The sequence below is a fragment of the Myxine glutinosa genome, chromosome 3, assembly GCF_964187855.1.
Source record: "Myxine glutinosa chromosome 3, kmMyxGlut1.1, whole genome shotgun sequence".
Classification (NCBI taxonomy): domain Eukaryota; kingdom Metazoa; phylum Chordata; class Myxini; order Myxiniformes; family Myxinidae; genus Myxine; species Myxine glutinosa.
The window spans coordinates 47,517,618-47,545,285 of record NC_136263.1 but is presented as its reverse complement, the minus strand read 5'-3'; the positions used below and the strand labels follow the sequence as shown (position 1 = coordinate 47,545,285).

The window sequence follows — 27,668 nt, the reverse complement described above, 5'->3', positions numbered from 1 at the left end:
CCTCGTCCTTGGTTCAGTGGCGAAAACCCGGTCATCAGTGCTGGTTGGTATCGCCCACGAGCGTGCCGACTCTCACTCGCCGCTGGTTGTTCGCGCCAAGAAAATGAATGGTCGATCCTCTCTCCCTCCTCTCTCAACTTCTCGGGTCGTGCTCCCTCGCTCATCTGCCACGAAAAGGCTTGCACTCGCGCTTATATTGCGCATGGTGCGATCAAGCCGCCAACTCCGATGACACGCCTACCAGTTCGCTCACCTCGGCGCTGGTTGGTCGGCAAGGGCTCTCTGGCTCCACCTTTGATGATGAGGTGGTGCCACGCCCGTGTTCTGGCGGCTCCTCCCCCCTTCTCTCCGTTCTTGGCCTCGTGCGTAATGGAGTTTGGGGCGAAGAAAACAGTCCAATGCAACGGCGACGAATGCCAACTTACTGGCACTTTGAGGAGACGATTGAGGATATTGAAAGGGGACCTATCTTAGTTGATTGATGCAATATCTTAGTAGATGCAAGATATCTTAGTAGAGTCAACTATTGGAAACAGCCTTACCTGGAACACATAATAATGACATAACTATAGAGGTCCTAAAGTGTCCTACGTGTTGTACATGGACTAACTAAGGTGCAATCTTTAATTAACAGCCAATTAAGGGGACATGTACACAGGGGTCATTTATAAGGGAATTTACTACTAAATTTACATGTGAAGGTTCTAAAAACCGTGACAATATATATATATATATATATATATATATATATATATATATATATATATATACACACACACATATATACACACACACTAGCGTGGTGAGGCAAGCGTAGCGAGGACGAGCTTGTTTTTTAACTGAGGATAATGACCTGACTGAACTTGAGTTGTTGTGTTGTCATGATTTACACAATCATTATACAAACATTTCTTTTGAACAAATTTATTTCTAACATTGGTTTTATTATTTATTTGTAAACAAAAAAGGTCCAAGTGGTGTAAAGCTCTAAATTGTCAAGGGTTCAAGATGTCTAATCGGTCTGAAGGGTGTAAGGGGTCAAAATGGTGTTAAGGTCTGAGGGGAGGGGAGGGTGAGGGAAGGCAGATGGGAGAGAGGGGAGGGGAGGGGAGGTGAAGATAATGGAGGGGGAGGGGGCAGATAGGGGAGGGAAACAAGGAGGGAGACCTTTGTTCTTTAAAGAGGCTTTTGTTCGTCCATTGGTGTACTTTGTACTTCTTAAAGAAAGGAAATCAATGAAATAGTGTTACGTTTATGGGGGTAGGCAATATAATACCTTAGTCCAGGTAGATTGTATAGGTTAGTATGCTCCGTATGCCATGTAGAAACCTTCCTGGAACTAAGTAGGGCCGGATGTCTTGTAAGTGTATATTTGTCTCCATGCGAGGGGTGGAGTTATGCTAATTAGTTAGGGTTTAAGGGTAGATTCCTTGTGTGTAGTGTTACGGGGTCCTCCCCTATTTACCTGGTCTCGGTGACCTCCGAACCTCGAGGGGAGCCCCGGCAGAGAAATATGTTATCCTTGAGGAAATCAATCAGATCATCAAGGAGACCACACCAAGGGTTATGAACGAACAAAGATATATTCACAATCCCAAACACAAAAAGGGTGAATACATCAATTCACAATTACAATCACAATATTTGAGATGGTACCACCTTATATATATCCCTCTAACCCAACTTACGGCACTTCCACCCCCCCCCCCCCCCAATGTCTCTGGACTCCACTAAGGCAATGTCGAGTCGCTCCGGCGATCGTCGGATCAATGGCCGCTCAAAGTCAATTGAGGCTTGGACGAGTGAAACAACCCGGAGATCACGTGATCCAGTTCCCGCACAGTGGCGGTGGTGTGGGCGCTTTCCCAAGACGCTCCAAACATGCACGTACAGTCGTACACCGTGCAGCCGCAAACCGCACCGTCTCCTTCAAAGGCCGCTGGCGCGCACACACGGCCTTGGCAACCCACCGAGGAAGGCGAACCCAGCAGACGCGGCAACCTTATTCTGCGAACGCCGCGCAACGCGCGCGAGTCCCAATGGCGGCGGGCTTGTACTCGCGGCGAACTTATGCGACGAGGGTTCATCCGAATCCGACGTCGACGTCAATCTCACACGCAGATGTGAACAGTCCCAGCGATCACAACGCTGAAGGCAGGACTTCCTTTATCGGCTCAACCGCACCGTCTCCTTCGACAATGCTCGCTACCGAGCTTCAACCACCACCTTTCCGGTCTCCTCCCACCTCCTTTTCTTCGCTCCACGTCTCTTCCGGTCTCGATCTGGATTTCCTTTAAACAACAACAATCCCAATACTTGGACCCACAATAATAACAACAACACTAAGAATGAGTGCCGAACCCATAACACTTCGCCCCTTCAGGAAAGAAAGTTTGAACATAGGGGAAACTTTCGTTGTAGGCAAAATTATTTACACCAACAAGAGTAAGCTCACCCCCAAATCATCAATTCCTGTGAGCAACCATCCAACCAACCATCCATAGTTCCCAGAAATAAAGCAACAAACTTTTCACCCCCTCCCTCCTCCCCCCCCCCCCACAGAATTCCCCAAAATTAACTCTCTGGACAACGCGCCCGCCACGACATTGTCCCGGCCCTTCACATGTTCAATTTCCAAGTTGAACCCCTGCAAAGCCAAACTCCATCTCATCAACCTCTGATTTTATTTTCATTTTTCCAGAAATAAAGCAACAAACTTTTCACCCCCTCCCTCCTCCCCCCCCCCACAGAATTCCCCAAAATTAACTCTCTGGACAACGCGCCCGCCACGACATTGTCCCGGCCCTTCACATGTTCAATTTCCAAGTTGAACCCCTGCAAAGCCAAACTCCATCTCATCAACCTCTGATTTTATTTTCATTTTTTGAATGAAGGTTAAGGGGTTGATCAAAAATCCAAAGTTACGCATCTCGATAGCCCTTTTTCCGGGAGGCCAAGCCGAGTATTCACTACATGGGCGCCTTTAGGAAGGTGGAGTTCACGGTTAGTCCGGGGAGGAAAGTTCACTACATGGACGCCTTCAGGAACGTGGAGTTCACGGTTAGTCCGTGCAGGAAAGTTCACTACCTGGACGCCTTTAGGAATGTGGCGTTCACGGTTTGTCCGTGTAGGAATCTGGGCTCGGCGGCTCCGCCGCATTCCGTGCTTTAACTTCTCTGGACTCCTAATAATTATGGTGGGACCCCTTGTCACAGTAGTCACGGGAATAGCGGTCTCCCTCTCGGCTGCTACCCTGATAATCATTCTTTCGGGAGATGCCGTAACTCTGGGAGCCTCCATAGTAATATCGGCCGTGGCCACCACCAAAACTACCGCCAAGTTGTCCTCTTCTGTAGACCTCTCGACGCCTACGAAATGCCTTCCCTACTGTTATGGTCCGACCCTCCAAATCCTTGCCATTCCAATTCTTCTCTGCCTCTTTGGCGTCCTTTGTGCTTGCAAACGTGACAAAGCCGAACCCTCTTGACTGTTGCGTTTCCCTGTCTTTTACCAACACCACTTCCAAAAGCGGTCCATATTTGTTGAAGGTAGACTCCAGAACCTCTTCCTTTGTTTTGAAGTTCAGTTCACCTACAAAAAGCTTGCCAACTTTGCCTCCATCCCTGACTGGTGAGGTGTTATTTCCCATATCGGACTTTTTCACAACCATCAGGTTACTAGAAACTTGACCCCCGGCCAAATCATTCCCAACCACAACTGATACTCCCTCTACAGGAAGAGTGGCTTGCAACTCTATGGTGACCGGTCCTGACACCAAATCAGACTCTAGATTGATGACATGAAGGGGAGCGCTAACCCAGCCACCGATCCCTTGTAACCGAACACTATCACCAGTTGCTGTACTCTCCGACAATGGCAAAATGCCTTCAAGCATTAAGGATTGATGTGCTCCTGTGTCCCTCAATACCCTAACAGGTCTTGGGTTAGTCGAGTCTCCCTCCAGTGAGACAAACCCCCCATAAATAAATGGTTGGTAACTCTTCTGCGGGCGATTTCTCACGTTTGCCATCGCATTCGGAGTTGTACTAGTCGGACTCCGCTCCTGATTTTCCTTTCCCAAAGCATGACAGTGGGACATCAAGTGTCCTGGTTTATGGCAAAAAGCGCAAGTAGGCCCGGCGGAGAACCTCGTGGTCTGCCTCGAGGTCCACGGAGGATACGTCTGCCTGGAAACCGTTGACTTCTGCCCTCTAGAAGTCGTGATATCAGAGTGGTCCTCCTCTCGAGGTCGCCCCCATGAATTTTCGTTCTCCGCCCCGCCGTACCATAGCTCCCCTGGCTAAGTCTAGGCGAGAAGTTAGGGTTGCGGAACCCCATCCTGTGGGTTAAGGCATAGTCGTCTGCCATGGTTGCTGCGTCATACAACTTTGGTACTTTCCTTTCCTCCAGATGTACTTTAATGTCCTCGTGGACACACTGTTGGAATTCCTCCACCAGGATCAATTGTCGCAATAGTTCGAAGTCTTTCCCCACTCCTTTTGAATCACACCACCTATCAAACATGGTTTCCTTCACTCTGGCAAATTCCACATGGGTCTCACTCTCCCTCCTCCTGGCATTCCGGAATTTTTGCCGGTAAGCTTCCGGGACCAATTCAAAAGCTTTGAGAATGTGTTTCTTCAATACCTCGTAATCTGCAGATCGGTCAATCGGTAAAGCCGAATAAATCTCTTGAGCTTTACCCACCAGAACACTTTGCACTAGTATGGACCAGTACTCCTCAGGCCAGTTTATCTGTCGAGCCACTTTCTCAAAGTGTGGAAAAAACTTGGCTACCTCCTTTTCATTGAAGGGTGGGACCAGCCTCACATGTCTGCCAACATCCCAGGTGTTCTGACTTGGTGTCGAACCAGTCAGCAGGGATGGTACCTCTCCCCGTTCTCTCATTAACTCCAGCTCCTTGACTTTAATTTCCTGCTGACGCGCCAATTCATGGTCCTTTAACTCCCTTTCGGCTCTTCTCACCTCTGCTTCAAGTTCTCTTGCCGCTCTCCTTTCCTCTGTTTTTTTGTCTTCTAACCTTTCCTGGAGTTCTCTTTCCTGTACTTTTAACCTTTCCTGGAGTTCTCTTTGCACTCTCCTTTCCTCTGTTTTTTTCTCTTCTAACCTTTCCTGGAGTTCTCTTTCCACTCTCCTTTCCTCTGTTTTCTTCTCTTCTAACCTTTCCTGGAGTTCTCTTTCCTGTACTTTTAACCTTTCCTGGAGTTCTCTCTCCACTCTCCTTTCCTCTGCTTGTTTCTCTTCTCTTCTCTCTTCTGCTTTCCTTTCCTCTGCTTTTTCCCTTTCCCGGCTCTGTAATTGCATCTCCAGTTTCCGGAGCTCCACATTTTCTTGTTTTTCTGGTAACCAATCCCAGGCTACCTCTTCCCATGTTCCTAATCCCACCATAGATTGTATCACCACTGTCTGCAACTCTGCCTTCTTCATATGAGTTCGGACCTCCATGTTAAAATGTTTGGCCAATTTCAAGAGGTCCGATTTTACTAACGCTCTGAACTGTGCTTCACTACGGGTCACTGTAAATTTCCCTGCGTCAAACTCCATGGTGATGACTGTTAACACCTGTTAACCTTCACAGAAAAATCAAAAAAAATTAATAATAAATTAATTATTAAAATTAAATTATTAAAAATTAATTCTTTTTTCTTTTCTTTTTTTACTTGGGGAATTCTGGGAATGTTAGGGAATTCTTTACCTGACTAAATTTAGGAATTTTCAGATCCCAGACGCAGACCCAATTGCGAGCCCACGAATATCAATTGGACGAGCCCCCAATTCTGTTACGGGGCCCTCCCCTATTTACGTGGTCTCGGTGACCTCCGAACCTCGAGGGGAGCCCCGGCAGAGAAATATGTTATCCTTGGGGAAATCAATCAGATCATTAAGGAGACCACACCAAGGGTTATGAACGAACAAAGATATATTCACAATCCCAAACACAAAAAGGGTGAATACATCAATTCACAATTACAATCACAATATTTGAGATGGTACCACCTTATATATAATATATCCCTCTAACCCAACTTACGGCACTTCCCCCCCCCCCCCCCCCCAATGTCTCTGGACTCCTCCAAGGCGATGTCGAGTCGCTTCGGCGATCGTCGGATCAATGGCCGCTCAAAGTCAATTGAGGCTTGGACGAGTGAAACAACCCGGAGATCACGTGATCCAGTTCCCGCACAGTGGCGGTGGTGTGGGCGCTTTCCCAAGACGCTCCAAACATGCACGTACACCGTGCAGCTGCAAACCGCACCGTCTCCTTCAAAGGCCGCTGGCGCGCACACACGTCCTTGGCAACCCACCGAGGAAGGCGAACCCAGCAGACGCGGCAACCTCACTCTGCAAACGCCGCACAACGCGCGTGAGTCCCAATGGCGGCGGGCTTGTACTCGCGGCGAACTTATGCGACGAGGGTTCATCCGAATCCGACGTCGATCTCACACGCAGATGTGAACAGTCCCAGCGATCACAACGCTGAAGGCAGGACTTCCTTTATCGGCTCAACCGCACCGTCTCCTTCGACAATGCTCGCTACCGAGCTTCAACCATCACCTTTCCGGTCTCCTCCCACCTCCTTTTCTTCGCTCCACCTCTTCCGGTCTCGATCCGGATTTCCTTTAAACAACAACAATCCCAATACTTGGACCCACAATAATAACAACAACACTAAGAATGAGTGCCGAATCCGTAACAGTAGTCACCTCTGTGGTTTTCCCTTCATTCCTTATGACACTTGCAACACCAGCCATGCGATCAGCGCCTACAATTAAATAACGTAACCGCCGACCGGATCCTGACATTCTACCACTGACGCCACCCAACCAAGTCATCTCTCGGGGAGTGAAGAAGGCCATAAGGCCCCGCCACGAAAGGAATGATTGCTAGCCATAGACTGAAGCGATGGGGCTCTTTGATTGGAGCGTGGGTGACGTCAGAGAGTACATTCTAGCGCCAGGGACAAAAAGGACGCATCCTGCCATTTTCCCCTTTCTCTTGCGCTGGGTTTCATAGTGAGCAGTCGCATCTCATGCTCTCTCTTGGTTTGTGGCTTTCCTCGCAAGCTGTCAGTTTATACACTCTTGGTTCCGACATTTATTACGGACAGTACGTTTCGCAAAAGCTCTTTTGTGCTGGGTTTGTGACAAGCAGTCTCGCAGTTTATACACTCTCTTCTGTCCTGGCCTTCATTGCGACCGGACGCCTCCTTCTCTTTCCTCTCCTTGGTGTTGGCGCGTGATGGCGGCGTTCCATGCCGTGTGCACCTGGGAAGTTCAGGACGGTCGGAGATCGGTGCAGCCTAGCGATAAGGACATGGGAGGAGCTCTGGCCTGTTCGTTTCATGTCGGTGCCAGGCGGTGAATGTGACTTCATGCCAACTCGTGTTTTCCCACGCAGGAACGCGGGACCGGTGACGGCCCGGGACGGTCAAGGATACCCAGCTGAGTACCCAGCAAACGCTACACATCACATTTTTACTTTCATTTATTTTTCCCTGTGTCTGTATTTGAGTCCGTAAGGAGGGTCCCTCGGTTAGGAAATTAGTGTCATGGTCGTTACCCTCGCCAGAGGAGAGGGTATTGCATTTGTGTCCGTTTGTTTGTTTGTCTGTTTGTCAGCACAGAATAAATATGATTTTCTCTGCAACCGTTGGTCGGATTGACAGGAAATTTTCACCATAGGTGCAACTCCACCTGTATAATTTTAATGACAATTATGACGTCATAGGTCACGTGGACGGACGCCATCTTGGAAAAATCGAAAAACTTTGCACCTCTATATCTCGGAAAGCGCTGAATAGAAAAAATTGAGAAATGGCTCATTGTAAAGAACTCTCCATAGGGAATAAAAAATCTTAATGATGATGTCATAGGTGCCTCCATTATGATGTCATAATTCGACAAGTACAAAACTTCATCTGATCAAGATTAAATTTCTTGAGCGTCCTGTAGGCATAAATTGGTGGAGAATTTTTTTAATGATGATGTCATAGGTCACATGGTTCAGCCGCCATCTTGGAAAAACCGAAAAACGTTGCACCTCGATATCTCCAAAAGCGCTGCATAGGAAAAATTGAGACATGGCTCATTGTAAAGAACTCTCCATGGGGAATAAAACAAGTTAATGATGATGTCATAGGTGCCTCCATTATGACGTCATAATTCGACAAGTACAAAACTTCATCCGATTAAGATGAAATTTCTTGAGCGTCATGTCGGCATAAATTGGTGGAGAAAAAAAAAAAGATCACATCATCGGTCACGTGGTTCGGCCGCCATATTTGTTTGAACACAAAAGCCTTAAAAACCACTGAAAATACATCCTGGCGAGGGTTTGCAATCTCTGATTGCTCTTTTTCTTGTTTTTCTTGTATTGCATTGATTTTTATTAAACCTTTTAGTTGTTGACTTCCAATTCTTTGTCTTGTCCGTTTATTTGTTAGTGGTTCGGAAAACCAGCGTCACATCCAGCCGTAGAGGTAAGCACTCGCTGTCCTCCAATACCCACCCCCCCCCCCTCCATGCATGTCACTACCATCATAGTTGAGTATACGCCTTGGAGTTAAAGCTCGGTTGGCCATCCGTCACCCAGGGGTCTTAAAACCGGGGACACAACTATAGGATATAGGCATAGCAGGAGGAGAGGCACATTCTTCTATTTAATGGGATATTGCCCGCCACAAAGCCTACAGGGCCACTCGAGATGGGGGCTACACAAAGAAAACAAAAGCAGAACAACCAGCCCCTTGGATTGAAACAAGACAAATACAGAAAGTTGTCTCTTCACAGAACAAAAATGGGCTGGGAGGGGTTAGCTAGTCTGCTTTGAGACAGCAGTGCCTCTACCTTCTACAATTCAATCTTTAATATTATTTATCTTGCCTTTCTTACACAGAGATTTGCCCATGGAGTACACAGGCTGCGGAAGCCTTGCCATCAATCCTGCTGGTTAATTATTTTCATTGTACTCAATTACCTCTGGTTAATTAATTTCATTTTACTCAATGAAGTTACACTTGGGGCACATTCCTTAATCTTTTCTTCACTCAGTATAATTGTTGGAACAGTAGAAAAAGTTAAGTTTAATGCTTTGGCAATGTGGAGTAAGAGGAAAGACAGCATAGCTGAAAGCTGAGTAAGAGATATACACTTAGTTATAAGAATCGGTAATGTGTCCAATTTTGTCAGATATCACTCCATATTTCTATACTTATTTAGTGAACAGGATCTGATCCTCAAATCCAAATCCAGATTTTCATTACAGTTGGACCCTGCTATTCACGGTTCCGCTATTCGCGGGTGCCGTCTATTCTCGGTTGATAAAATGCGACCTGTTTCTCGATTCGCGGCCATGTCCCATGAATTCGCGGTTTTTCGGGGGAGCAAAAAAAACAATTTTCACGAGCCGCTAGCTTGATACATTTATAAAACCAATCTTTCTCCAGCCATGCATAAAGCAGCTGGACATACGCAAAAAAAACATCTTCTACGAGCCGCAAACTTGACCTGCTTCTACATTCACTGCTGTGTGCTTCGCGTTTTCATGGCTTTCTCGGCCACAAATTTTAGCAGCACTATAATCGAGAGCTTCATGTTATGCCCCACCAGCTGCGTAAACAAGTCAACTCTGTGAATTCTAGAATGAAAACGCTTCATTAAGCCTTTTATTGAAATTAGCAGATAGGCTCAATATGGTATCATCCGATAACATGCTCCACCAACAATGTGAGTGCATGAGTACTCACCCCTCCCGCAGCTAACAACAATGCCTGCATTCCTACATATACTAAGTTTGTCTTGGGTCTCAATCATTTTTCTTGTCCCATGGCTTTGACCTGCGTTTTTGACTCTCGCTTTGCTCATTGTTCAATCATGGCTTCCAAGCGCAAGACCAGTGCCGGAGATGCGTTGACTACCAAGAGGCAGAAGAAAGTGATGAGCCAGAGCCAGAAAGTGGAGCTGTTCGACCGGCTTTTGAGAGGAGAGAGTGCAGCCTTTGTGGGCAGGCATTACGGCATCAATGAATCTACTGTTCGCTACATACGGAAGAAGGAGAAGGCGATTCGTTAGAGTGTTTGGAATGTCCACATGGAAAGGATGGAGAAGACTCAAGGACAACATGGATAGAGGACAACATGCAGACGAATAGGGTTTTGAGTGGACCTCTCATTCACGCAAACGCAAAAGGGGACTTCATGTTGAAACCCATGATGTTGAACTGTTCCCTAAACCCGCTCACCGAGGATGAGTTGGAGGCCATTACAAAAGTTTCCAAGGAGGAGGAGGAGGCCATTACAAAGGTTTCCGAGGAGGATGAGGTCATTACAAAGGTTTCTGAGGAGGAGGCTGGCAGTGATGAGGAAGAGGTGCTGAGGTCCAACCTCACCGTCCAGTTCCTGGGCGAGGTGCTGCAGGATATGTGGGCAATTGTGGACAAGTTGCAAGATGCTGTCCCAGTCGTGGCGCAGTACCACAAGTTCAAGAGGGGCTTGGATGATGTGCTGCTCCCGTACAAAGAGCTACATCAAAACCTGCAGCAATCTGCCAGGCAGCTCTCCATTACACATTTCTTCCGCTCTGCTCCCTCCACCTCAAGACCATCAGCACCTTCTCCTGCCTGTCCTGCCTCTCCCTTAGTGCACAATTTTGCAGCACCATCATTTTGGTCACCCTCAGAGTTCGAGGAATTCATGGGATTTTAAGTAATAATTAATCATCATCATCATTTGAAAGTTACGTGTGTTTGTAAAATAAAAAATTTAAACAGTACATGATGTTGTTGTTGTTTTTTTTCGTTTCACGGTGCGGTATGGTCAAACTGGTTAAGCACTTTTGATAAACTGTAAGCGCATTCCTTCAATAAATTGGAGATGGCACATGGTGTTGTCGTTTCTTTTATTTGTAAGAGAGTTTTTATGAAACTGTAATCATGTGCATTTGCGGTCGAAAACATTTTAAACTTGAAAAAATTTCCTCTATGAATCAGGAACCGCCGGGAACCTATAACCAACCTATCCCCCGTTTCCCCATTGAAACAATTTCGTGGCATGCAGTGCAGCAGAGCAGCAGAGTTTCATCAACCTTCGCGGATTATCGTCAATATTCTCGGGATTTGCCTCACCATTTGCAGATTTTGCCATGCCATTCGCGGTTTGTTCCTCTCTATCCCCCTCTGCAACAATGTATCCCCCGCGAAGAGTGGGGTCCGACTGTATATACTTTAAATAATTCATGAGAGTATATTTGGTGTTTCCAAAGCAAGGCACATTTGAATAGGCTGTAGACCGCCATTGTGGTAAGACTTTTTTGGTTTTGACACCCAAACACTCAGTCCCTTGGAGGTCGATAAGTATGCATGCAAAGTTTGGGGCTGCTAAGTTTCATGGTTTTGGAGTTATGGAGGAAACACACACACGGCCTTTTATTACCTCCGCCACAGAAGGTTGATGGAGGTTATGTTTTCACCCCTATCTTGACTGTTTGTCTGTCTGTTTGTCTGTCTGTCTGTAATAAAGATGTCTCAAAAAGTTGTGGATGGATTCCGACGAAATTTGGCAGAGAGGTAGCGTATGTGACAAGGACAAAATTATTAGATTTTGGTGAAGATCCGGATCCGGATCCGGCTAGTAGAATTTTTAAAGTGATTCTTCACCATTAGGAGATAAGGCCAAAAACTATATATAGCAGGATATCTCAAAAAGTTATGGACGGATTTGGGCAAAACTTGGTGGAGAGGTTGCGTGTGACAAGGACGGCTTGATTCAATTTTGGTCACGATCCGGATCCGGCGAGTATAATTTTTAAAGTGATTCTTCACCAATGAGTACTAGGACTAAAACAGATAAATAGCATGATATCTCAAATTTTATGTACGGATTTGAACGAAACTTGGTGGACCGGTTGGATATGAGACAAGACCGAATCGATTTGATTTTGGTGAAGATTTGAATATGGATTTGGATACCAGAATTATTAAATGTTTTAAGATCAGCAATGGTAACATCCATGATCAGCAATTAAATGGACAAAGCATCAGCAACGACATTGTCCCTGCCCTTTACATGCTCAATTTCCAAGTTGAACCTCTGCAAAGCCAAACTCCATCTCATCAACCTCTGATTTTTATTTTTAGTTTCTTTTGAATGAAGGTTAAGGGGTTATGATCAAAAATCCAAAGGAAAACAAATCTATAGCACTTTTTCCGGGAGGCCGAGCTGAGAGCCAGGTTCCATGGTTATTGGGTGGTGAGGCCTGGAAGTATTCACTACATGGACGCCTTTAGGAACGTGGAGTTCACGGTTAATCCGTGTAGGAAAGTTCACTACATGGACGCCTTTAGGAACGTGGAGTTCACGGTTAATCCGTGTAGGAAAGTTCACTACATGGACGCCTTTAGGAGCGTGGCGTTCACGGTTAATCCGTGTAGGAATCTTGGCTCGGCTGCTCCGCAGCATTCAGTGCTTCAACTCTTCCTAACTTTCATAATAATCACGGTTGGAACGCTTGTTGCTGTAGTCACGTGAATAGCGGTCTCCTTCTCGGCCACTACCCTGATAATCATCCCTTCGGGAGCTGCCGTAACTCTGGGAGCCTCCATAGTAATATCGACTGCGGCCACCACCAAAACTACTACTCCCACCCCGGGAACCAAAGCCACCCCTGAAACTACCTCCACGTTTTCCTCCTCTGTAGCCCCCTCGACGCCCATGGCCTGCCTTCTCTACTATTAAGGTCCGACCATCCAAATCCTTGCCATTTAAATCCTTTTCTGCATCTTTGGCATCCTTTGTGTTTTCAAACGTGACAAAGCCAAACCCTCTTGACTTTTGTGTCTCCCTGTCTTTTATCAGCAGCACTTCCAACAGCGGTCCATATCTGCCGAAGACAGAGTCCAGAACATCTTCCTTTGTGTTGAAGTTCAGTCCACCTACAAAGAGCTTGCCAACACTGCCTCCATCCCTGACTTGTGTGTGCTGACACTTAGTTTCAGGGTACTTCCTCTTCTCGTCAGGGCGCTTCCTACTCATAACACGAGTCGCGGTACAGAATGGAAAGATACCCGGAATCTCCTGCTCTAACTGTGCAGTGTTATTTTCCATACTAGGCTTTTCAACAAACATCGGGTTACCAGAAACTTGACCACCGGCTAAATCATTCCCGATAACAAAAGATACTCCCTCAACAGGAAGAGTGGCTTGTAAACCTACGGTGACCGGTCCTGACACCAAATCAGACTCTAAATGGATGACATGAAGTGGAGCTTTAACACAGCCACCAGCCCCCTGTAAACAAACACTAACACCAGTTACCTTCTTCTCTGACAATGGCAAAATGCCCTCAGGCATCAAAGATTGATGTGCTCCTGTGTCCGTCAACACCTTAACAGGTCTCTGGTTAGTCAAGTCTCCATCCAGTGACACCAACCCCTCTGAAATAAATGGTTTGTAACCCTTTTGAGGGCGATTTCTCACATTTGCCAATGCATTCGGAGTTGTACTAGTCTGACTCCGCTCCTGATTTTTCCTTTCCAGGGCATAACAGTGGTACATCAAGTGTCCAGGTTTCTTGCAAAAAGCGCAAGTAGGCCCGGAGGAGAAACTCGTGGTTTGCCTCAAGCCCCCCGGAAGATAGGTCTGTCTTGGAACTGTAGTCTTCTGATCCCTAAAAGTCGCGGTATCAGATTTGTCCTCATAGTCCTCTCTAGGCCGCCCCCATGAATTTTCGTTCTCCACACTGGATGTACCCTAACTCCCCTGGCTAATTTTAGGTGAGAAGTTAGGTTTGTGGAACCCCGTCCTGTGTGTCAAGGCATAGTCATCTGCCACGGTTGCTGCCTCATACAACTCTGGTACCTTCTTTTCCTCCAGATGTACTTTAATGTCCTCGTGGACACACTGTTTGAATTCCTCCACCAGGATCAATTGTCGCAACAGTTTGAAGTCTTTCCCAACCCCTTTCGAATCACACCACCGATCAAACATGGTTTCCTTCATTCTGGCAAACTCCACATGGGTCTCACTCTCCCTCTTCCTGGCATTCCGGAATTTTTGCCGGTAAGCTTTAGGGACCAATTCATAGGCATTGAGAATGGTTTTCTTCACTATCTCATAATCTGCACATTGGTCAATTGGTAGAGCCGAAAAAAATCCTGAGCTTTACCCACCAGAACACTTTGCACTAACATCGTCCGGTCCAGGACTCCTCAGGCCATTTTAGCATTCGAGCCACTTTCTCAAAGTGTAAAAAAAAGCTGGCTACCTCCTTTTCATTGAAGGGTGGAACCAGCCTCACATGCCTACCAACATCCCAGGTGTTCTGACTAGTTGTCGAACTAGCCGGCATGGATGTTACCTCTCCCCGTTCTTCCATTATTTGCAGCTCCTTGAGTTTAAGTTCCCTCTGACACTCCATGTCACGTTCCTTTAACTCCCTTTCGGCTCTTCGTTCCTCTGCCCTTTCTTTTTCTATTCTTTCTTCGAGTTCCCTTTCAGTTCTCCTTTCCTCTGCTCTTCTCTCCTCGAGTTCACTTGCAGCTCTCCTTTCCTCTGCTCTTTCCCCTGCTCTTCTTTCTTCTGCTTTCCTTTCCTCTGCTTTTAACCTTTCCTGGCTCTGCAGTGGCATCTCCATTTTCCGGAGCTCCACATTTTCTTTTTCCTCGGGTAACCAATCCAAGGCTACCTCTGTCCATGTTCCCTGTCCCACCAGAGATTCTACCACTAATGTCTGCATCTCTGCCTTCTTCATACTAACTCGGACCTCCAAGTTAAAATGTCTGGCCAATATCAAGAGTTCCGATTTTTTTAATGCTTGGAACTGTGCCTCATTAGGGGATGCCGCAAACTCTCCTGCATCAAACACCATGGTGACTATTAGTTAGCACCTGTTAACCTTCACACAAAAATTTCAAATCTTTTTGAAAAATTTGGGAATGTTAGAGAAATTCCAAATTTTGGAATTTTGGGAATGCTAGGGAATTCTCTCCCGGACAAATTATCAGGGAATTTAATCCTGGATGAGTGTTATTAGGGAATTTAATCCCGGACGAAGACCCAATTTCGAGCCCCCGAGTCAATTGGACAAGCCCCCAATTTCTGTTACGTTTTTGTCTTTGTCTTTGTCTTTGTACCAAATATGAACAAAACCGTCCAAACATCTTCGAGATATGGTTGCGGATGGACATTATTTAATTCCTGGTAACCCCGTCCAGGTCATATGAACCTCTTCAACTGAAGTATCAAACAAGCCCGGCTACACCGCTGTTAGACTTTCGGTCTTGTTTTATTTATGCAGTACATTGTCCCGGCTTGTGGAAGGACGCAAAACGACCTCCTGGTCACGGTGTACCTTCAAACCCCGAGAAGAGCCACGGCAGAAAAATGTGTTATTCCGTGTCAAAATCAATATTGAAACCACACCAATGGTTATCAACAAACAAATAATGTATTAAAAATCACACAGGAATAACGATACAACAATGATAGCAATCAACAATACAATCAACACATCTTATGATGGTACCATCAGCTAGGGTAAGATAACTCACTGTGCTCCAAGTGAGTGAAAAAGAACACTCGCCAATGTCTCTATAACTCAAAGGTGATCCCCTCCAGCGAGTGTCAGAGCGAGATCAAATTGAAACCCGAACCCCGTTCAGATGACGGGCCTGGTCACACTGCCAAAACAGCTCACTGGCGTAGGCGGCCGAAGCGGCATAAAGAATCACGTGGTCCAAAACCGTGTCAGGCAAACTCACGGAGGAATGGGAATCCAAAGGCACCTCCAGATATGAACGTTCACTGTTCAGTCGGCGAACCGCAAATTAATCTTCAAACTCCGCGTTGCGCACACACATCCCCGACAAAAGACAGGATGGTGACAGAACTGACGCGTAGCAAAGACCTTTTGCGATGAACAAAGCGTGAGGGTCAAAATGGCCGACGGCTCATACTTGAGTCGAAACGACCCGGCGATGATTCGTCAGAATCCCAACGCCAAACCTGACTACGCAGGTTTCTCAATCCCAGCGATAACACCTATCGCAGGAATTCCTTTCAAGGAACTCAAAGTTCACTCGCGACTTTTGTTCGACAATGCTCGCTACGGAGCTTGAAGCGACTCGCTTCTTGTCTGACTTCACTCGCCCCGCCTCCTCTTTCCCTCTCCTCTTCTTCCTCCTCTTCCGGTTCCTGAACCGGTTTCCTGTTTCATTTAACATTAACATTTTTACCTTGTGACAATAATAATGGCTATCTCCCTCAAACAATAATAATAATACTACATAGAACCAGAAATGTTTCAAGGGGATGAAAACCGCAACAACGGAAGTGACGAATCCATAACAATTATACATATATACACACAGAGTGGTCCAGAAACCCTGGGAACATTTTGAAGAACGATACCTGCAACAAACAACTAAGTTTATTATTGTTCTTTGGTGCAAAACAAAACATGATTACTCGTTAAACAGTCTAATCAGTCAAATATACATGAAACAGATCAGTTCAAATGTTCAAACTGCACTCTGACACACAGTTCTGCATGTTTCAGTCGTTAAGGCAGCAGTCGCATTATGGGTGAATTGTTTCAAGTCTCTCAGGGTCGTAGGATTCCTCGCATACACTTTGTGTTTGAGGAAACCCCAAAGGAAGAAATCACAGAGTGTTGTTAAATCACAAGACCGCGGCGGCTATTCAACCGGACCACGACTGCCAATCCATTTGTCTGTAAAGTTCAAATCGAGGGCCTGGCGTACACTGGCAGCATAATGAGCAGGCGCACCATCATGCATGAACCACATTTGGCCATCATTGAGTGGAAATACATGCTGCTCCAACATTAGAAGGTAATTTGCAGCATTCACATTTTGTTCGAAAAATATTGGTCCAACAATGCCTCCAGAAGAAATGCCTGCCCAGACGGACACACTAGCTTGATACTGGACGTTGTGCTCAACAGTAAATCGTGGGTTGTCTACTGCCCAAATCATGCTGTTATGACGATTCAGAGAACCAGATAAAGTAAACTTGTATTAATCTGACCACAAGATCCTGTTATGCAAATCATTGTCATATCCATTAACCCAAGCAATGTCTTACATGCCTCAACGCGCCTGTCAAAATCATCCTCAGATAGTTTGTGATTTAATCTGGGTATGTATGGTTTCGCATTCAGGTCTTTTAGTATTCTTCAAATTGATGATCGGCTCATGTTGGTGACGTTTGATAAACGACGAGTTGATAACGGTGTGTTACTGTCGAGTTGTTGTGGAATGACCACTCTGATTTCCTCAGTTCGAACAGTACGAGGCCTACCTGGTGACTGTTTTGGAAGAATGCTGCTGGTTTCATCAAACTGCTTGTTTATTCTGCCGATTGTTCTTCTGTCATTTGTTTCGGCGCCACATTCTTTGACAAGTTGTCTGTGAACTTCATCCGAATTTCCAGATACAGAAGACAAGCGTACAGCGTGAATTTTCTGTCTCACTATATCCTCCGTCATATTATGGTGTCAAATTCACAATGAACTGAACTAATGCAAAGACAAACATGTGCAGCACAATGAGCGAAGCTCACCCCGATCCATGTCACGTGATGCATGTCACCCTGTTGCGGTATATGTGAAAAGGGTATATGTGAATGAGGGTATATGTGAATGAAGGTACACAAAAGGAAATATGCAACTATGAGGGAAAACAAGTGAATGATGTGAAGATGAAGGAATACAGGTAAATATGAGAGTGAATGTGAATATGAGGGTGTATGAACCAGAGGATATATGTGGATATGAAGGTATACGAGTGAATATGTGGATATTAGGGTACACGAGTGAATATGTGGATATGAGGGTTTATGAGTGAATATGTGGATATGAGGGTATACGAGTGAATATGTGGATATGAGGGTATACGAGTGAATATGTGGATATGAGGGTATACGAGTGAATATGTAGATATGAGGGTAAACGAGTGAATATGTGGATATGAGTGTTTCGGAGTGAATATGTGGATATGAGGGTATACGAGTGAATATGTGGATATGAGGGTATATGAGTGAATATGTGGAAATGAGGGTATACGAGTGGATATGTGGATATGAGAGAATACAAGTGAATATGTAGATATGAGAGTATACTAGTGAATATGTGGATATGAGGGTATACGAGTGAATATGTGGATATGAGGGTATACGAGTGAATATGTAGATATGAGGGTATACGAGTGAATATGTGGATATGAGGGTATACGAGTGAATATGTAGATATGAGGGTATACGAGTGAATATGTGGATATGAAGATATACAAGTGAATATGTGGATATGAGGGTGTACGAGTGAATATGTGGATATGAGGGTGTATGAGTAAATATGTGGACATGAGGATATACAAGTGAATATGTAGATATGAGGGTATACGAGTGAATATGTGGATATGAGGGTATACGAGTGAATATGTAGATATGAGGGTATATGAGTGAATATATGGAGATGAGAAAATACAAGGGAATATGTGGATATGAAGGTATAGAAGTGAATGAGTGTACAATGCAGTGAATGAGTGTACAAGGCAGTGAATGTGTGAATATGACAGTATAGCTTGGCAACATGATATATGTTAATATAAGGTTAAACGAGTGAAAATGTGATACAAGGTTATACGAGTGAATACGTGGAAATGTGGGTGTACGAGTGAATATGTGGATATGTGAGTGCACAAGTGAATATGCAAATATGAGGATAAACGAGTGAATATGTGAATATTAAGGTATACGAGTGAATGTGTGGATATGAGGGTATTTGAGTGAATATGTGGATATGAGGGTATACGAGTGAATATGTAGATATGAGGGTATTTGAGTGAATATATGGATATGAGAAAATACAAGTGAATATGTGGATATGAAGGTATATAAATGAATGAGTGAATGAGTGTACAATGCAGTGAATGAGTGTACAGGGCAGTGAATGTGTGAATATGACAGCATAGCTTTGCCACATGATATATGTGAATATAAGGTTAAACGAGTGAAAATGTGATACAAGGTTATACAAGCGAATACGTGGAAATGGGGGTATACGAGTGAATATGTGGATATGCGAGTGTACAAGTGAATATGTAAATATGAGGATAAACGAGTGAATATGTGAATATGAGGGTATACGAGTGAATATGTGGATATGAGGGTATACAAGTGAATATGTGGATATGAGGGCATATGAGTGAATATGTGGATATGACGGTATACGATTGAATATGTGGATATGAGGGTATACGAGTGAATATGTGGATATGAGTGTATACGAGCAAATACGTGGAGATGGGGCTATACGAGTGAATATGTGGATATGAGGGTATACGAGTGAATATGTAGATATGAGGGTATATGAGTGAATATATGGATATGAGAGAATACAAGTTAATATGTGGATATGAACGTATAGAAGTGAATGAGTGAATGAGTGTACAATGCAGTGAATGAGTGTACAAGGCAGTGAATGTGTGAATATGACAGCATAGCTTGGCCACATGATATATGTGAATATAAGGTTAAACGAGTGAATATGTGAATATGTGGATATGCGGGTATACGAGTGAATATGTAAATATGAGGGTGCATGAGTGAATAAGTGGACATGAGAGTATACGAGTGAGTATGTAGATATGAGGGTATACAAGTGAATATGTGGATATGAGGGTATACGAGTGAATATGTGGATATGAGGGTATACAAGTGAATATGTAAATATGAGGATAAACGAGTGAATATGTGAATATGAGGGTATACGAGTGAATATGCAGATATGAGGGTATACAAGTGAATATGAGGGTATAGGAGTGAATATGTGGATATGAGGGTATACGAGTGAATATGTAGATATGAGGGTATATGAGTGAATATGTGAATATGAGGGTGCATGAGTGAATAAGTGGACATGAGAGTATACGAGTGAATATGTAGATATGAGGGTATACAAGTGAATATGTGGATATGAGGGTATACGAGTGAATATGTAAATATGAGGATAAACGAGTGAATATGTGAATATGAGGGTATACGAGTGGATATGAGGGTATATGAGTGAATATGTAGATATGAGGGTATATGAGTGAATATGTGAATATGAGGGTGCTTGAGTGAATAAGTGGACATGAGAGTATACAAGTGAATATGCGGATATGAGGGTATACAAGTGAATATGTGGATATGAGGGTATACGAGTGAATATGTAAATATGAGGATAAACGAGTGAATATGTGGATATGAGGGTATACGAGTGAATATGTAGATATGAGGGTATATGAGTGAATATGTGAATATGAGGGTGCTTGAGTGAATAAGTGGACATGAGAGTATACAAGTGAATATGTGGATATGAGGGTATACAAGTGAATATGTGGATATGAGGGTATACGAGTGAATATGTAAATATGAGGATAAACGAGTGAATATGTGAATATGAGGGTATACGATTGAATATGTGGATATGAGGGTATACGAGTGAATATGTGGATATGAGGGTATACAAGTGAATATGTGGATATGAGGGTATATGAGTGGATATGAGGGTATACGAGCGAATACGTGGAAATGGGGATATACGAGTGAATATGTGGATATGAGGGTATACGAGTGAATATGTAGATATGCGAGTGTATATGTGGATGTAAGTGTATACGAGTGAACATGAAGGTGTAAGAGAGAGCGTAGATGAGGATCAGATGAAAATTAAGTGAGGAAGCGAACATAGAGGGACGATGAGGAAGGGGTGGGGAGGAGGGTTGGGTAGGGAGGATCCGACCCGCACACAGTGAAGCGCCGCTCATGCTCCAGTCCAGACCCGGTATGGCCGATATTAAGGCAGAAGGATCCTCTGTGGTCACCGATGTGAAGTCCGAGCCGGACGGGCTATTCACGACGATAGGAACGGCGAGCCGGCCGGAGACCCCTCCCCGAGAATGCCGCTAGCGCCGCCGAGCGGAGCTGCGGCTCCCGGCGCCTAGAGGATGCTGCGGCAGGCGGTGCGGGCCGGGCTCCGGGGTTGCCTGCGCCGCCTGGGCCTGTTCGTGAGCAAACACCCCGTTTTCTTCTTGGCCACCCCGGTGCTCCTGTCCGCTCTCCTCGGCTCCAGCTTGAGTCGCTACGAGCTCGAAGACGTGCCGGAGTCGCTGTTCGCCCCCGAGCACAGCCTGGCGCGCCTGGAACGCGGCTTCGCTCACTCCATCTTCCCGGAAAACCGTTCCGGGACCCCCGCGGCGCTTTTATTCGACGGTCCGCACGTCCCCGGTCGTTACGGTCGCCTGTTGGTGGCGGCGGTCTCCGCACGAGGAAGAGCGCACGGATCTCCATCTCGGTTTGACCGGGGCGTGCTGGGCGTCGCGGTGGCTCGCGCCGTGCTCCGCGTGCACGGCGCCCTGGTCGACATGCGCGTGCCCGTGCACGGCTTCAACTACACGTACGCGCACGTGTGCGCGCGGAACGGCGCGAGCGGACGTTGCGCGCAGGACCCGGCGATCGGCATGCTCAAGAAGGAAGTCGCCGCGGACGATTCCGAGGTCGCGGGGGGTCGTCGCAGGTCCACGCTGGCCACCTCGTCGAGCTCCCACGCGTTCTTCCTCGGTCCTCGACTGGGCGGTGTGTCGCTCGATTCCCAGGGTCGCGTACGCTCGGCGCGCGCCGTGCGCATCACGTACCCGCTGCGCTCGGGCGAGAAAGCGGAAAACCTCGCGGCCGACGCTTGGGAGGACGCGTTCTGCCGCACGATCGAGGGTCTCCGCGAACCGGGTCTTCGCTTGTACCCGCTCACGTCGTCCTCCCTGCGCCAGGACCTCGAGCTCTCGGGGAGCTTGAGCGTGCCGTACTTGGCCGCGTGCGCCGCCGTGCTTACCGTGGCTCTCGTGCTGTGCTGCTCGATGCGCGACCCCGTGCGCACCAAGCCGTGGCTGGGTCTCCTGGGTCTCCTCACCTTCGTGCTGTCGTCCCTCACCACAGCCGGCATACTCAATCTCAGCGCGGGAAGGTTCAACTCGACCCTCGTCGGTCTTCCTTTCATCGTCATCGGTGAGCTCGACCTGTTAAGGTGTCCGTCTGTTCACGTCCATCTCAAAAGTATCAATTCAGTCTCGTTCTGGGTTTTAACAACTCTTTTGTCGACGTATGCACATTATAAGCTCTACGGGATCATTCTCTTATGGCATCACCTGTCTTATACGACCACCTGTGTATTATGCATTTGAAATCCAACTTCCAATCATAATTGAGTAAACATAAAACGCTCAATTTTAGGACATCAGTTTCGTGCATCCACTTTGGCTTGGCTTCCAATAAGGCAGGTGACAAGATAAGAGGTCTTACCGTAAGGTCGCATTGAGGTCTTGCTTAGCATGGGAGGTATATTCATGGAGACCTCTAAGACCTGTGGAATGGATAACTGAATATAATATTTGGTCAGGAAATGGTTAGCAATGTATCAAGTAAAACTGCAGTATATTAGTGTACCTAGGTGCAAAACCAAGGAGACTATTGGGCCTTGGTGGCTCTACTGAGAGATCCATGTTGTGAGATGTCAGAAGATGAAAGGCCATGACGAGTGGCATTTCAGCTTATGTGTGCAAATAGTTACCTGTAATTGAAGAGGGAATACCCAGACTACACTGGGCAGGGTGAATGAGGTGCCATGTTGGAGACACGTGACATGAACAGGAATGAGTTTTGCTCATGTGACTCAAGATGATGTGTGATGTGTGCGTGAACCTCCCATCCAATTTCTATGTTTTTTGTGTCATTACAGTACTTTCCTTTTGAAAAGCAAGACACGGAAGCCTTCATGTATGTTATATATTTACTGTTCTTGTCGTCTGTGTATACGAGCAGGACACGGCATACACGGCATGTTTGAGATGCTCTGGGCCTGGCGCAAGACCAAGGAGGAGGAACCTGTACGAGAACGCCTCTCAACCGTGTACGCCGATGCACTCGTTACGTACACCCTCACTACCCTGACTTACCTGGTCACGTTCGGCCTGGCTGCCAGCCCCTTCTCCAACCTCGGTGTTATCAAGGTGTTCAGTCGTGCCGTCTGCCTCGCCGTCGTGTTCAACTACCTCTACCTGCTTTGCTTTTTCGGATCGTGCCTCGTCTTTTCCGGGTACCTGGAGAGAAAGGCCTATCATGGTTTGTATTGTTTCAAGGTCGTGCCATCAATACATGAGGGCGACGAGGATGCTGAAGCATCGCCCTCAGGATGGTGCTACCCGACATCGCGCTTCTACCGCCATCACGATAACAACCGGCACACACCGGGTGCCAGTGCCAGTGATGTGCATAACTTTCATGTACTTGTGTGGTTTCTGCGGGAATTTGTGGCCAGGTGGGTAACCAATACCTACGTGAGACCATTTATGGTTCTTCTTTATCTCATCTACGTCTCTTTTGCCATGATGGGTTGCCTGCAGACAGAGTTGCCCTGTGATCTGTCCGTTTTGCTACCTGTAAAGTCACAGACACTCCGGTACCGTGCAGTCCACCGGACCTTCTTTGGCTCCTTAACGCCGATCATTGGTTTGTACGTTTATGAACCTTTGGCCTACTGGAATGAGAGCGTGCGTGCTGAAATTGGGGACATCACGGGGGGCTACGTTCACCTCTCGTGGCTCGAAGAGTTCACCCTCTTTCTGGATCATCACAATGACTCGGTGAACGTCTCAAAGGAGCATTTTCTACGGTCGTTGTTGGGCCCCTTCCTCCACGCACCAGACTACGCACGATTCGCAGACGATCTCGTGCTGAATCATTCTGCTCGCCCCAGTCCAGAGATCAAAGCCTCGCGGATCTTCTTAGCAGCTCGAACTACCAACAGAAGCAATGCCTCGTCACTGCAGGCACTCTTGGAAACACTCCGTCTCCTTTCAGTTTCGACAGACCTTCATTTCATTGCTTATAGCCCATCGTTTATATTTGTCGACCGATGCGCGGCGTCGCTTTCTGGCGCTCTTGCAATTCCTTGTGTAAGTTTCGTTTTCCTGCTTGTTCTCTCGGCCCTGGTGGTTGTAGAGCCTCTTGGCAACGCGTGGGTCATCGTATGCGTTGCCTCGGTTGAATTTGGAACCATCGGCTACTTAACTCTCTGGGGTGTAGATCTGGACTACGTTTCTGTCCTGTGCCTAAATTTTGCCCTGAGTTACGCTGCGGGCCACTGTTCGACCATTGCGTTCGCCTTTGTGAGCGGGCGGGAGCTCACGAGGACGCGGTGGACTCAGTTGGCATTGGAGTTGCAGGGTGCACCTGCGGTCCAGAGCTTGTTGTGCTTCACGATAGCCGTGCTCCCGCTCGCCTTCGTGCCTTCAAACCTGACTTACACGATGTTCCGGTGCTACCTGGCAGTGGGCCTCTCAACTATTCTCCATGTCATCGTCATTCTTCCCGTTATGCTTACGTTCTTCCCTCCGTCCAAGAAGGCGAGGCAACAAAAAAAACGTCAGGAGCAGCATGAGGAGATCGAGTGTGTGGAGTTGCACTGTGAGAATCGTGTTATGGCGGATCAGGTGACTGCTGTATGAAATCTGTAGGAAACCATATCTCATCTATTTATGTTTGAGACTCACTGTGGCTATATTTGCAGTTAGGAGACGTTATAATCAATGTACTGCTGGCAGTACCCAGGTTATCTTAGCTTGACAAACCGTCCGTTTGCTTTGAGGAGCTGGAGGGAGAGATGGCGTAGTCAATACGCTCACGTGCCATGCTTCATTACTGAGCACGCAATAGATTTTATGACGGTCAATTTGGCAAAAGGCAGCACTAAAGGTGCCAGGTTTTCAGTATCTGGGGCTAGTAGGGGAGAGTATGTTTGTGCTACAAACCAGAACGCCTTTGTAATTTGACAACACCTTCGCCTCAGCTAGTACACCTTTGTTTCCGCTGAGCTTTGTTACTTGCCCAAGTGCTGGCTGCTTCCTTGGTGATAAATTGGGTGATTGATGGCGACGTAGCCCAAAACTATTTTCCAACAGCAGCCCCGCCATTTTCAAAGCCGTGCTGCTTTTCTGGCCGATGTTTGGCCTCGCTCGGCGACACCCTGGTTTTTCCTTGGGTTATCGGAGGCAGGCGATGATCAGCAACGTAAGAAGAACACAACTTGGACAATGGCTTTGGAATCAGCTGGAAGTTTTGTTATTATTTTAAATACCACAACAGCAAAATAACAAAAATGTCTGTCATGCAGCGGTGGTACAACGTGGCACGGTGTGACACAGCACAACATTATTCATCTCCAGGCATTATGCTACAGCATGGCAAGGTGGTAGCACGCACACTAAGCAAGCAAAGACATGGCATGCAATGGCACAGCGAGTCCGTTAAAAAAAAAATCACACCACTATGTCACACCGTAAATCAGCGTAGTGCAGAAAGCTGCGGAGGATGACCACAGTACCGTGCGTCGTGGTATCCAGGTCGGCATTGCATCGTTAGACACAGCCAGCACGCATCATCGGACATCCGCAATCAATAATCAGGTGTCTTTGGGCTTCCATCGTGCACCTGGTTCCATTGATGGCATACCCACCACAACTGAGCGAAATGTTGAGACAAGCACGAAAATGGTGCCGGTACTGACGACCAGGCTTGCAATTGGGTCAACTTCAACCAATATTCCGGTCGATATGACATATGCACCTAGATTTTGCTTAACAGGTAACGACCAGTATTCACATGGCGACCTGTCTCAATACCAAAAGGATTGGACAAAATTGTCACGATTTATTAAATAATGATTGGCATGACACCCATGGACATAGGCATGAAATACAAAGCGATCTTTATCTTAAAGTCACATGATCATGACTGCATGTCACATGATCGCATCTATCACATGATCATTGCGTGCAACGGTTGACGACCCTCTAACTACTGAATGCACATTGAGCGCTAATGATTTCTGATTATATTGGTGGAGAAAAAAAAAAAACCGACCAGTGCTGGAAAGTGCTAGATCAGGCCTGAAACGTTTTTCAAGCACTACATATTACACACAGTCTGGTCACCACCTGCTTTTTGGTTGAATTTGGAGATTGTGCAGGCCTTAACCCACGGTGCGGAGGGTGTATGTGCCACTTACCTCCAGCCTCCACCCATGCATGACCTAATCTACTGATTATCTTGCCAATGCAGAGCAAGAAAGGCTGATTGGCCACCATACCATATCACTGATCAAAGCTTTATACTGCGGCAATTGTACCCATGTGAACGAAGGACTCCAATTGCGGTCAATCGGTACACAAGGAATTAACAACCAGTCATTCATAAGTGGCAATAGGCTTCAAGCATCACCTGGCATTAGATGGAGCAGAAATTGCCCACGCTCTTGGAGGACTGGATATCTGACCTCATGGGCGCAATGAAGCTACTTAATTACTGATTGACTCAGTAATCGGTCATGCACTGTGGGCAGGATAAGGGACACTGGGCCGACTTTAAACTATCCTGTCTCCATAACAACCCATCCTTTATTTCTCTCTCCATCCCTACAGCTCCCTTCCCATTCTTCCCTTCCTCTATCAGACAAAGAATAATGAAATGTAACATATATATGGGAATGCAACAAAAGATTATAGAGAGAACAGGCCACGTTGCAGAACCTTCTACAATCCAGCTCAGGGGCCCAGCCAGACCTGGCATACTAACACGGTGTCCGCGTCCCATTTTCTGCAAATTCTGTCGTTCGTCTGGTGTCTTTCTGCAATTATGTTGATTCTGCATTAATTGGTCATTTGTTATTTCCCGGAGAAAGCAACAACATACTGTTTCTGGTAGGTGGTAGCCACCACGTACTGGGACCCAACGAAGTCGCACACTTTATGTTATTATTTAATTGTTTTTATTTTTTTACATTGGAATTATGCAGAGATTTTTATAATGCCATGCCTGGAAGTGAAAAGATGTGCAAACGTGTGGGAATCTTTGGGATTTGATCTTCACTGATGTTTCTTGATGTGTTTCCATGCTCATGGAAGAGATTTGATAAATTTGGGGTGATGATGGTGGATGGTGAAGGTAACAGAGAGGGCAAGGATAATGTAGGCAGAGAAAGCTAAAATGATTCTAAAATAACAATTACAAAGTTATGACAGAGAGAATGAGACGCCAATGGTGATGAGTGACCTTTGGCACAAATTGGATGAAGTATATGCAAATGAGTTACAAAGAAACATAATTATGCACTAAGTAATTATTTATTTAGGCTCTGGCTGTCGGACAATTTGTGTTCAAACTTTTTCTGTTGCAGTTTGTATGGCTATTGCCTTAACTTTGTTCAAACAGCCTAGCCGTGGCAGCTTACGTGCCGAGTTCCGTTTGTTTAACGTTGTCTGTTTTGTTCGGCTCGGCGTTTCATAAATTTCAGAAATTTGATATAGGAAAATAAATGGCACTTAACAATATCCTTTGGCACGTGTGTTGTTTTGCGGCTTGCGATGGGCGCAACCTTAACCACAACAAAACACACCTGGTGGGTTTGCACAGGTTGCTCATTTGAACCCCACTGTGAATGAAGCCTTGGCACCAACCTGGTCAAATACCCCCTTCTTTAATGCCCTATGGAGATATCTTCCTGGATTGATAATTTTTGGTGGTGGTTTCTCCCATTTGATTT

General features: G+C 46.1%; 3 protein-coding genes across 3 annotated transcripts in view; all 3 read left to right on the top strand.

Annotated features, from left to right (window-relative positions):
• Positions 1 to 8,105, top strand: part of LOC137423613 (uncharacterized) — a 110,085-nt gene extending 101,980 nt beyond the window's left edge. Inside the window, exon 17 of the transcript XR_013622820.1 lies at positions 7,420 to 8,105. The gene's annotated coding sequence lies outside the window, so the exon portion shown is untranslated. The remainder of the gene's footprint in view (positions 1 to 7,419) is intronic.
• Positions 8,106 to 8,410: 305 nt separating this feature from the next.
• Positions 8,411 to 10,723, top strand: LOC144891198 (uncharacterized). Its single transcript, XM_078773566.1, has 2 exons — positions 8,411 to 8,500; positions 9,906 to 10,723. The coding sequence occupies exon 2, from the start codon at positions 10,157 to 10,159 to the stop codon at positions 10,721 to 10,723; it is 567 nt and encodes a 188-aa protein (XP_078629692.1). The 5' UTR covers positions 8,411 to 8,500; positions 9,906 to 10,156.
• Positions 10,724 to 20,847: 10,124 nt separating this feature from the next.
• PTCHD1 (patched domain containing 1) lies at positions 20,848 to 27,449 on the top strand. Its single transcript, XM_068110965.2, has 2 exons — positions 20,848 to 22,078; positions 22,892 to 27,449. The coding sequence occupies exons 1-2, from the start codon at positions 21,025 to 21,027 to the stop codon at positions 24,574 to 24,576; spliced, it is 2,739 nt and encodes a 912-aa protein (XP_067967066.2). The 5' UTR covers positions 20,848 to 21,024; the 3' UTR covers positions 24,577 to 27,449.
• The last annotated feature ends 219 nt before the right edge of the window (positions 27,450 to 27,668 follow it).